Source organism: Mustelus asterias, unplaced genomic scaffold, assembly GCF_964213995.1.
Source record: "Mustelus asterias unplaced genomic scaffold, sMusAst1.hap1.1 HAP1_SCAFFOLD_1654, whole genome shotgun sequence".
Taxonomy (NCBI): Eukaryota; Metazoa; Chordata; class Chondrichthyes; order Carcharhiniformes; family Triakidae; genus Mustelus; species Mustelus asterias.
Genome location: NW_027591599.1, coordinates 394 through 11,565, shown reverse-complemented (window position 1 = coordinate 11,565; position 11,172 = coordinate 394). Strand labels below are relative to the sequence as shown.

At 47.0% G+C, this 11,172-nt stretch overlaps 1 protein-coding gene and 1 non-coding gene across 2 annotated transcripts; both read right to left on the bottom strand.

Moving 5' to 3' along the window:
• Window positions 1–1,092: 1,092 nt before the first annotated feature.
• kics2 (KICSTOR subunit 2) lies at window positions 1,093–6,775 on the bottom strand. The gene is made up of 2 exons (XM_078206609.1): window positions 6,176–6,775; window positions 1,093–2,243 (listed from the first exon to the last, which is right to left on the bottom strand). Exons 1-2 carry the CDS (start codon window positions 6,286–6,288, stop codon window positions 1,427–1,429), a joined length of 930 nt encoding a protein of 309 aa, XP_078062735.1. The 5' UTR covers window positions 6,289–6,775; the 3' UTR covers window positions 1,093–1,426.
• Window positions 6,776–9,253: 2,478 nt separating this feature from the next.
• On the bottom strand, window positions 9,254–9,446 carry LOC144488551 (U2 spliceosomal RNA). The gene has a single exon (XR_013496618.1). It is a non-coding gene; the product is annotated as a U2 spliceosomal RNA (small nuclear RNA).
• Window positions 9,447–11,172: the final 1,726 nt, after the last annotated feature.

Sequence of the window (11,172 nt, the reverse complement as noted above, 5' to 3'; positions counted from 1 at the left end):
TGCTCCTATTTCTTATGTTCTTATGAATCCTCAGACTGTGACCCCTGGTTCTGGACCCCCCCCCCCCATCGGGAACATCCTCCCTGCATCTACCCTGTCTAGTCCTGTTGAGTTTGGCACGTGTTTCAAAAGGTGCCGTTACGATGAAAGCTGGGGCTAATTCCTCGGGATGTTTAGCCCTGCCGCAAGCTGAGAAACCTCCCTCCCAGTCAGAACGTGCCAGGATTGTTCTGCGGTGTATAAATAACAAAAACAGAAAATGCTGGAGGTCTGGCAGCGAGGGGTGCAGAGTTAACGTTTCGAGTCCGTATGACTCATCTTCAGAGTTAGAGGAGTGGAAAAGTGACGGATTTCACTTCTATTGTTCTGCGGTCTGCCAGCCAACCACTTACACGTCTGACTAAACTAATTCCGTGCAAATAAAATGGGATTGGAGATCAGGATAATCACAGAGGAGCTGGACCCCTCGACCCATCTTCATTCAGCCAGTTAGTCACCCATTAGGTAAGTAAACAAAAATAATTATAATCATATGGTTAATTGTAGCACTACTTTTTACACAGAAAAAGTACTTGTGATTCGGGGCCTATGGAATTTTTAAAATATTGGAGTTGGTGCTTCAGAAGCAAAATGTTTCAGAACCCTTGGTCTGGATGGGGTCTAGTCCGAGGCCTCATATAGAAACGGGATAGAGTTGTGTGTTTTATAGTTAAGTGAGCTGGCAATACTTCACCAAGGCTCCTTAGACTGCACTTTCCAAACCCATGACCACTTCCATCTAGAAGGACAAGGGCAGCAGATACCTGGGAACACCGCCACCTGCAAGTTCCCCTCCAAGCCACTCACCATCCTGACTTGGAAATATATCGCCGTTCCTTCGCAGTCGCTGGGTCAAAATCCTGGAATTCCCTCCCTAACGGCATTGTGGGTCAACCCACAGCACATGGGCTGCAGCGATTCAAGGCAGCAGCTCACCACCACCTTCTCAAGGGGCAACTAGGGATGGGCAATAAATGCTGGTGTAGCCAGCTACGCCCATGTCCCTCGAATGAATAAAAGAAAACATTCGATTAACTCTTCCAATAGCAATTAGGATTAAAGCACAATCTTGGCATCAAATTCAAGTGCTTTTATTTCATATCTATAACTTGTTTAAGTGGACTGTATCCTTACATGAGTTAGCATTAAATTTACAGCAATCGTGCTTGGTAAGTAGCTTGTGCAGTTCTTAGTCGAGTGCAAGATAATGGACTGAAACATGTCCCAGTTGCACACAAGGAGGGAGTAGCAATTCCACCCCCACTTAGTAATGGATGGAGACATGACTCAAGTGTGGTGGATTACTCTGGAATTCACCATGAGCAGAATCTGCCTCCTGCCAGTCTTTTCTCCGCAGTAGCTTTCACTTGGGCCAGAGCTGTTGGCATCAGCCCTTTGACCCTGGCTTCAGGCTCGCAAACGGCTTGGAGTTCTTCAGGGAGCTGGAGAGCTCGTTGAGAAAGGAAAGAAAGTGGGAGTCTTTCTCCGACTTTCTGGAGTCGAAGATGACCACGATGGTGAACTGGGGCTCGGGGCGCGTCAGGAAGTAGGTGCTCTGAACCTTGTCGTCGTAGAAGTGGACTACTTTGTCCAGCGTGTTCAGCTCCGTCGCCCGGTCCGACATAATCATGATCACGTTGGGCCAGTGTATTAAAGGTCGGTCAGTGGGCAAGGAAACGACGGCCGGGTACTGATCCACCCCCTTGGGGGCTTCCCGGTACGAGTGCGGGTGGTGGTACCCATGCCCTTGGAAGGTCTCCGACCCTCGGTTGTCGAAGATCAGGGAGACATTTTCGGCGTCGTATTTCCGGATGAAACTCGAGATCTTGCCGCAGTAATCGGGGTTGGTCTTGGCGGTCAAGGCCTTCATTTCTGAGGGGGCAGTCTGGCGGCTCAGTGCCTCGTGGAAGTAGAAGGTGAACTTGGCCAAGAGAGCGTTCTTCAGCTTGCCCAGCCACAGGAAGAGGTGGGGGGGCTGAAGGGCCTTCTGGGTCTGGCCCCCAAACAGGTGCTTCCTGGTCTCGCGCTGCTTCTCAAAGGTCTGGCCCCAGCTCTGCAGTTTGGAGTGGGCACTGTGCAGGTTGAGCAGAGAGGGAAGGAACTTCCATTCACTGATCTCAGCCTGAGCTTTCAGCAGCTGTGTTAGCACGTCCACCTCCAGCTGGAAGCTACTCTCCAAAGGGCTCAGGATGGGGTGATGGAACCTAAGGAAATAGAAATGAACACACTTAAAAATCCCGCATGGATTCACTCCTCTGCAGCTCTGGAATGCCAACTTAACCTCCCTCTGAATCAAATTAACCCCTGGACAAGTAGCTCCATCAGTCTGATTTGCAAATCTCACCAGGTAGCCAAGAGGTGCCAACTAGAGAGGATGCGATATTGGATCTCCTATTGGGAAATGAGTTAGGGCAGGTGATGGATGTGAGTGTGAGGGAACACTTTGGATCCAGTGATCATAATGCCATTAGTTTCAACCTGATCGTGGATAAGGATAGATCTGGTCCTCGGGTTGAAGTTCAGAACTGGAAAAAGGCCAAATTTGATGACATGAGAAGGGATCTGGGAAGTGTGGATTGGCACAGGCTGTTCTCTGGTAAGGATGTAAATGGAAAGTGGGAGGCCTTCAAAGGAGAAATTTTGAGAGTGCAGAGTTTGTATGTTCCTGTCAGGATTAAAGGCAAAGTAAATAGGAATAAGGAACCTTGGTTCTCGAGGGAGATTGTAACACTGATTAAGAGGAAGAGAGAGTTGTATGAAATGTACAGGCAGCAAGGAACACATCAGATGCTCGAGGAGTATAAAAAGTGCAAGAAGCTACTTAAGAGGGAAATCAGGAGGGCTAAAAGAAGACATGAGGTTGCTTTGGCAGACAGAGTGAAGGAAAATCCAAAGAGCTTCTATAGGTATGTTAGGAGCAAAAGGATAGTGAGGGATAAAATTGGTCCTCTTGAAGACCAGAGTGGTAGACTGTGTATGGAACCAAAAGAGATGGGGGAGATACTAAATGGTTTTTTTGCATCCGTATTTACTGAGGAAACGGGCATGGAGTCTACGGAAATAGGGTAAACTGGTAGGGAGGCCATGGAACCTTTACAGATTAAAGGGGAGGAGGTGCTCGCTGTCTTGAGGCAAATCAGAGTGGATAAATCCCCAGGACCAGACAGGGTATTCCCACGGACCTTGAGGGAAGCTAGTGTTGAACTTGCAGGGGCCCTGGCAGACATATTTAAAATGTCAGTATTCACGGGGGAGGTGCCGGATGATTGGAGGGTGGCTCGTGTTGTTCCGTTGTTTAAAAAAGGTTCCAAAAGAAATCCGGGAAATTATCGGCCAGTAAGTTTGACGTCGGTGGTGGGCAAGTTATTGGAAGGTGTGATAAGGGATAGGATCTACAAATATTTGGATAGACAGGGACTTATTAGGGAGAGTCAACATGGCTTTGTGCGTGGTCGGTCATGTTTGACCAATCTATTAGAGTTTTTCGAGGAGGTTACCAGGAAAGTGGATGAAGGGAAGGCGGTGGATGTTGTCTACCTGGATTTCAGCAAGGCCTTTGACAAGGTCCCTCATGGGAGGTTAGTTAGGAAGGTTCAGTCGCTAGGTATACATGGGGAGGTAGTAAATTGGATAAGACACTGGCTCAATGGAAGAAACCAGAGAGTGGTTGTGGAGGATTGCTTCTCTGAGTGGAGGCCTGTGACTAGTGGTGTGCCGCAGGGATCGGTGTTGGGTCCATTATTGTTTGTCATCTATATCAATGATCTGGATGATAATGTGGTCAATTGGATCAGCAAGTTTGCTGATGATACAAAGATTGGAGGTGTAGTGGACAGTGAGGAAGGTTTTCAAAGCTTGCAGAGGGATTTGGACCAACTAGAAAAATGGGCTGAAAAATGGCAAATGGAATTTAACGCAGACAAGTGTGAGATATTGCACTTTGGAAGGACAAACCAAAGAAGAACGTACAGGGTAAATGGTAGGACTCTGAAGAGTGCAGTTGAACAGAGGGATCTGGGAATACAGGTACAGAATTCCCTAAAAGTGACATCACAGGTGGATAGGGTCGTAAAGAGTGCCTTTGGCACATTGGCCTTTATAAATCGGAGTATCGAGTATAAAAGTTGGAGTGTTATGGTAAGGTTATATAAGGCATTGGTGAGGCCGAATTTGGAGTATTGTGTACAGTTTTGGTCACCTAGTTACAGGAAGGATGTAAATAAGATTGAAAGAGTGCAGAGAAGGTTCACAAGGATGTTGCCGGGACTTGAGAAGCTGAGTTACAGAGAGAGATTGAATAGGTTGGGACTTTATTCCCTGGAGCGTAGAAGATTGAGGGGAGATTTGATAGAGGTGTATAAGATTTTGATGGGTATAGATAGAGTGAATGCAAGCAGGCTTTTTCCGCTGAGGCTAGGGGAGAAAAAAACCAGAGGGCATGGGTTAAGGGTGAAAGGAGAAAAGTTTAAAGGGAATATTAGGGGGGGCTTCTTCACGCAGAGAGTGGTGGGAGTGTGGAATGAGCTGCCGGATAAAGTGGTAAATGCGGGGTCACTTTTAACATTTAAGAAAAACTTGGACGGGTTCATGGATGAGAGGGGTGTGGAGGGATATGGTCCAAGTGCAGGTCAGTGGGACTAGGCATAAAATGGTTCGGCACAGACAAGAAGGGCCAAAAGGCCTGTTTCTGAGCTGTAATTTTCTATGGTTCTATGGTTCAAAGCCCAGCCTTATCTGCAATTGGTTACTCCCATGAGTGTCATGGTGGTCATGTAAGTGTTAACCAGGGCTGTGTGGGAGACAGTGTTGCCCCTTAGTTGGAAGGTTGTAGATTCAATTCCCAATCCAGAGACCTCAACATATAGTCTACACCTCAGCAAGTGCTGCCCTGTCAGCATCTTTTGGCTAAGACGTTAAACTGAGACCATGTCTACCTTTTTCAGGTGGGTGCTAAAAGATGAATGTAAAGGCTTACATTAACACAGCAATGCAGCAAATTCCAAGTCCTAACCGTACATTCTGTGAAACGAGTAAAATACCACAGCGGCTAGCGACACACCACTTAAAACAGAAACTGCTGGAAAAACTAAGCGGGTTAAAACAGCCGTGAAGAGTTTTACCAGCATTCTTTTTACTACTGTACATTAAGATTGTCTTCACAACATCACTGGTTCTTTTGCCATCAGCTTAAATCTAACCAGTTTTCAGAATTGAAGCATTAATCTTTCTTTTTTTAATTGTTTTTTATTGAAGATTTTTCATTAATCTTTCTACTACTCGTCAAACTCTTGTGTGAATGCGGCCACTGGTGATCACTTACCATAGAATCATAGATTCCGTAGAATCCCTACAGTGCAGAACAGAGATATTCAGCCCAGCAAGCATGCACCGACCTCCGTCAGAGGATCTTGCCCACGTCCACCCCCAACCCCATCCTTGTAAACCCACACATTTAGCATGGCCAATCCACCTAACCTAGAGTCATAGGGCCATACAGGAAACAGGCCCTTCGGCCCAGCTGGTCCATGCCAACCATGGCGCCCTCCCAGCTAGTCCCAACTGCCGGCAGTTAACCCATATCCCTCTAATCCTTTCCCACCCGTGTACTTGTCCAAATGTTTTTAAATGTTGCGATTGAACATGCAGATCTTTGGACTGTGGGAGGAAACTGGAGCACCCGGACGAAACCCACGCAAGAGAACGTGCAAACTCCACACAGTCACCCAACGTTGCAATCGAACTCGGGTCCCCGGTGCTGTTAGGCAGTGCTAAATACTGTGCCACCGTTCCGCCAATGGTTCTATATTGTTCATTAGTCCACCTCCATCATCTCACGGTGGCACAGTGGTTAGCACTGCTACCTCACAGCGCCAGGGACCTGGGTTCGATTCCCGGCTTGGGTCACTGTCTGTGTGGAGTCTGCATGTTCTCCCCGTGTCTGCATGGGTTTCCTCCGGGTGCTCCGGTTTCCTCCCACAGTCCGAAAGACATGCTGGTTAGGTGCATTGATCTGAACAGGCGCCGGAGTGTGTCGACCAGGGGAATTTCACAGCAACTTCATTGCAGTGTTAATGAAAGCCTTACTCGTGACCAATAAATAAACTTTCCAGAACAAGACCCGCTGTCTACCACTGACCTGGAGCTGTATTTCTGCAGAATCGACTCCAGCGTGTGAAGCACCTCCGTTGAGTGAATGGACTTCTGCGTGCTGAGGGAATACATCTTCTCGTAGAAGTCAGCAATCTCCATTCGGGCCTGAATAAAAAAGCACAGCTGCTCGGAGAGGTGGGAGAGGAGCTCCTCCAGGTGTGGAGAGGTCCCGGCTGCCGAGCTCCGTGCAGTGGTGACCAGCTTGCGTAGCTCATTGTGGAGGGATGTGTAGATAGAGCGAATGGAATCCTTCCGACTAAAAAACGACTGGCCACCTACAGATTCAGCCGGGGGGGGGGGAGAGAACAAAGAGAGGAAATGATTTTAAAAATCACATCAAGAATGGCACAGAATCGTGCAGCACAGCAACTGGCCATTCTGCCCATCCAGTTCATACTCGTGTTTATACTTCACATCAGCCTCTTTCCACCTTACTTCATCCCAGTCTATCAGCATATTTTTCCATTCCTTTTCTCTTTCCTGTGTTTATCTACCTTCCCCTTAATGTACCCGTGCTACTCATCCCTGTGGTAGCGAGTTCCGCCTTCTAAACACTCTTTGGATGAGGAAGTTTCTCCTGAATTTCCGATTGGATTGATTTGTGATTATTGTCTATTTATCACCCCTTGCTTTGGGCTCCCACCAACAAGTAGAAACATCTTCTCTCCATCTACCCTGCCAAACCGTTTTTGCAATTTTTATAGGCCTCTATTGGGACACCCCTCGGCATTCTGTTTTCTGGAAAGGACCCCAGTCTGCTTGGTCTCTCCTTAAAGATATAACCTCTTGCCTCTGGTGTCAAAAAACAGCTCAACTTGTAATGTCTTAGTCACGGGGGGGGGGGGGTGTCGGTTAGCTCAGTTGGCTGGATGGCTGGTTTGTGATGCAGAGTGACGCCAACAGCGTGGGTTCAATTCCTGTACCGGCTGAGGTTATTCATGAAGGCCCCACCTTCTCAACCTTGCTCCTTGCCAGAGGTGTGGTGATCCCCAGGTTAAATCACCAGCTCAAAGGGAAGAACAGTCTATGGTAATACTTAAGTGTCAACTTACTAAGTTTATTTATGCCCAGAAATAGAGATCGTTTTAAGTAAGTTGTATTTGTGGGTGTTAGGAACAAGCTATAATATATATTTCTGTAGTAAGAAACGAGTTTTGGTTACACTTTAAAAAGTTGCTTATATGTCTGAACACCTCCATCAAATCTTCTCTTATCCTGGCCTGGTTTGGGGGGGGGGGCGTGCGGGCGGGCGGACAACCTCAATATCTCTAATCACACTAAGGAAGTTTATTTATTAGTGCCACAAGTAAGCTTTGCAATGAAGTTACTGGGAAAATCCCTTAGTCGCCACTCTCCGGCGCCTGTTCAGGTACACTGAGGAAAAATTTAGCATGGCCAATGCACCTCTTTCGGACTGTGGGAGGAAATTGGAGCACCCGGAGAAAACCCACGGGGAGAACATGAAACAATTCTTAAAATGCTGGATAAAAGCAAATTTCTGCGGATGCTGGAATCTGAAAACAAAAGAGAAAATGCTGGAAAATCTCAGCAGGTCTGGCAGCCTCTGTAAGGAGAGAAAAGAGCTGACGTTTCGAGTCCAGATGACCCTTTCTCAAAGCTAAAAGGCATAGAAAGTGGGAGATATTTTACTGTATATTTATAGTATAGGGTGAGGGAATGAAAGATGGATATGTGTGTGTTTTCTGCATGACACACTGATCCAACACAACGGTCCTTTTACTTCTGTAGCCTGGGTTTGAATCCACTTTGTTCTGCATTATGGAATAAGACAAAGAAAATTAAACTTGACAGTTAAAACTAGCAAATTTGACCAAAGTGTGTTGCACGTAAGCTCTTAATCCCTTAAGAGATGTTGTCATGCAGTAGAGTGGTACCATTGTAATAAAGAAAAATGCCACATTTCAGATTCGGAGTGCTTTACGTGATGCTTTTAATTCATTGCCTGAAGTGACTCCATCTGCTGTTCAATAACTCAAACTGCTGATTCCACACACTGCCCAAGTTTAGAAGGGAAAGATTTATAACTGTAAGCAAGGTGCATTTGTCAAAGCAACACAGTACTGACTGCACCATTGTTTCATCCTTCCCTCCACCAGTGCACTTTACCAAATTCCTGGCAATAATGCTACAGGTCAGAGTGAGCAGAATTCACCAAGCGTTGGATTGTTCACCCACTAATAGGGAACGTGAGCTATGTTTAGACTGTCGTGAGACAGGTTAGTTTTACCCTACTGATGATTACAAAGTGTTGTTGCAATAATAATCCTGCTCAGCATGAGAGGAACCGCAGGTTCGGACATTTGGTGTATGTGCTTGGCTGAGGAGCCAATTGTGCGAAGCCACCCTCTATGGGATTATGACTGAACGCCTCAAAGTCAGAATCCCGCCTAAATGTGGAGTTTGCACATTCTCCCCGTGTCCGCGTGGGTTTCCTCCAGATGCTCTGGTTTCCTCCCACAGTCCAAAGATGTGCGGGTTAGGTGGATTGGCCACGTTAAATTGTCCCTTGGTGTTCTGGGAACCCGGTTTGAAACCCCCCACAGCAGGTGGTGGAATTTGAATTCAACAAAAAAAAATCTGGAATTACTGATGACCATGAAACCATTGTCGGAAAAACCCATCTGGTTCACTAATGTCCTTTAGGGAAGGAAATCTGCCGTCCTCACCTGGTCTGGCCTACAGTGTCAGGGGAACTAGCTAGGAGCAATGTGGTTGACTCTCAACTGCCCTCGGGCAATTCGGGATGGGGCAATAAATGCTGGCCAGCCAGCGACGCCTATGTCCCACGAATGAACTAAAAAAGGAGTTCACGGCACAGAAGGAGTCAGTTCAGTCCATTGAGGCTATCCAGCTCTCTGTAACTAATTGCAATGCACTGCCTAGAGTGGCAGAAGCAATTTGGGTAGATCCTTTTTTTTTATACTTTTCCAATTCAATCAAATCAAATCCAATTCAGAGTCTCAACAAGTTGAGACATTTCAGATCCAGGCTGACAGGACGGGAGACCAAAACCACCCTGTCCTGGGCCTGATCTACATGGGTCAAGCTGATTGGAGAAGGGGGAGGATCCTCCTCCAAGACTTGAGCTCATTTGCATCTTAGCCAAAAGGCCGAGATGCCGCTTTAAAAAATTGCTTCATATGAAACACATGAAGCCTCAGTGTAACCTAATGACCTCAACCAAGTGCCGGCGATCCATACTACACTTGATCTTAGCCAAAAGGCCGAGAAGCGATCCTTGAATAGGAACATTCTGCAGGACAATGGGGGAACAGAGAGAGGAAGTTGGACTAATTGGATAACTCTTGGGCCTCCGTCTGTGCTGTTTGATTCTAATCCTAATGTTATGCTTTTTCTTCATAGCTCTGCACCTTCCTTTCAGTGTTTTGCAGTAATGAAATCTACCTCAAATATAAACACCAGAGATCTCAACCCACTGTCCAGAAGAACATTCCTCCAACAGCCAGCATCAGGGATTAAATTCAACAATGATGGAAAATCTCAGCGGGTCTGATAGCATCTATGGAGAGAGAATAGAGCCAATGTTTCTGGATGGCCCAGACTCGAAACAAAGGGGCAGTGCAGTAGCACAGTGGTCGGCACTACTGCCTCACAGCTCCAGGGACCCGGGTTTGATTCCCGGCTTGGGTCACTGTCTGTGTGGAGTTTGCATGTTCTCCCCGTGTCTGCGTGGGTTTCCTCAGGGCGCTCCGGTTTCCTCTCACAGTCTGAAAGATGTGCTGATTAGGGTGCATTGGCCATGCCAAATTCCCCCTCTGTGTACCCGAACAGGCGCCAGAGGGTGGCGGTGCTTGTGACTAATAAAGAAACTTTACTTTAACACCGACTGCGGACAGCTCTGTTTCAGACAGTAACCACTGGCTCGCTCCAGAAAGGGAATGCAACATGTCAGTGGCAAAGTGATTTGCGGTCAATCAGATATTGGTTTTCCCTTCATCGCCCACATTACAGATTGCAGCTTTTACACTGAGTGCTATCAGTCTTCAAATGCTCTTTCCCAAAATAGATGAATTACATTCAATCGACATTCGACAGTTTAGTCAAAACTCCGGTGGAGCAGTTAATAAATTGCTCCCCCAAAAAAGACCAAGGCAAATAAGAGGGAATCCATCTAATCTGCCCTGATTCAGCTCTTTAGCCCCCTGATACAATGAGAAAGAACTAGCTGACTACTCAAATCAATCAATCAACCACAACAGACAGAGACATAAGGCAAGATCTCCAGTTGCTTTGGAAACCACAGGTCCAAATCCACCTATTGCTCCCAAGCCTGCTACACTTATCACCTGTCATATCTCAAATTTCTCATTTGTTGAATTCCAAAACATTATTAAAATAAATATGGATTAAAGATCCCTTCCAATTTGCTTTCTTTCCGGACATGCGCTAAGTGGGTCTGTGGCTCTTGAGTTAAAGACTATGCGAGTGCCCACGTGCAGGTGAACAGTGAAAGGGCGACGGGACTGAATAATGTGATGGACACACAGCCAGTGTCAGCAATGGGCGCCGGACGCAGGGGCCCAGCACTGCCCCAATTTACCCACTGGTACTTTCTTAAACAACACTGGGGTGGCGTCCCAAACTGCAACCAAAATTACACTGGTTCTGTGATGATAAATGCTTGGGTGAGGAGGATAGAGCGTGGGAAGGGGGCCTGGGTAAGACACTCTGGGTGGGGTTTCCGGCTGCGTTCGCCCCAGAACCGGATATTACCGCCGGTTCGAAACGGACCTTTCATGGTCCGTGTCCCACCCGCTATGATTTCCATGGCGGGCAGGACGGGAAAGTTCCAGCCTCTATCAGAGAGTCGCTGCAGACTCGATGGGCGCTGAATGACCTCCTTCTGCACTGTAAGGAATCTATGATTAATTTGAACTGGGGGAGTGGCTAGCTTCCAGCTTGTACGAAAATCTGGTGTAAACACAGGCTTAAAATTCCACG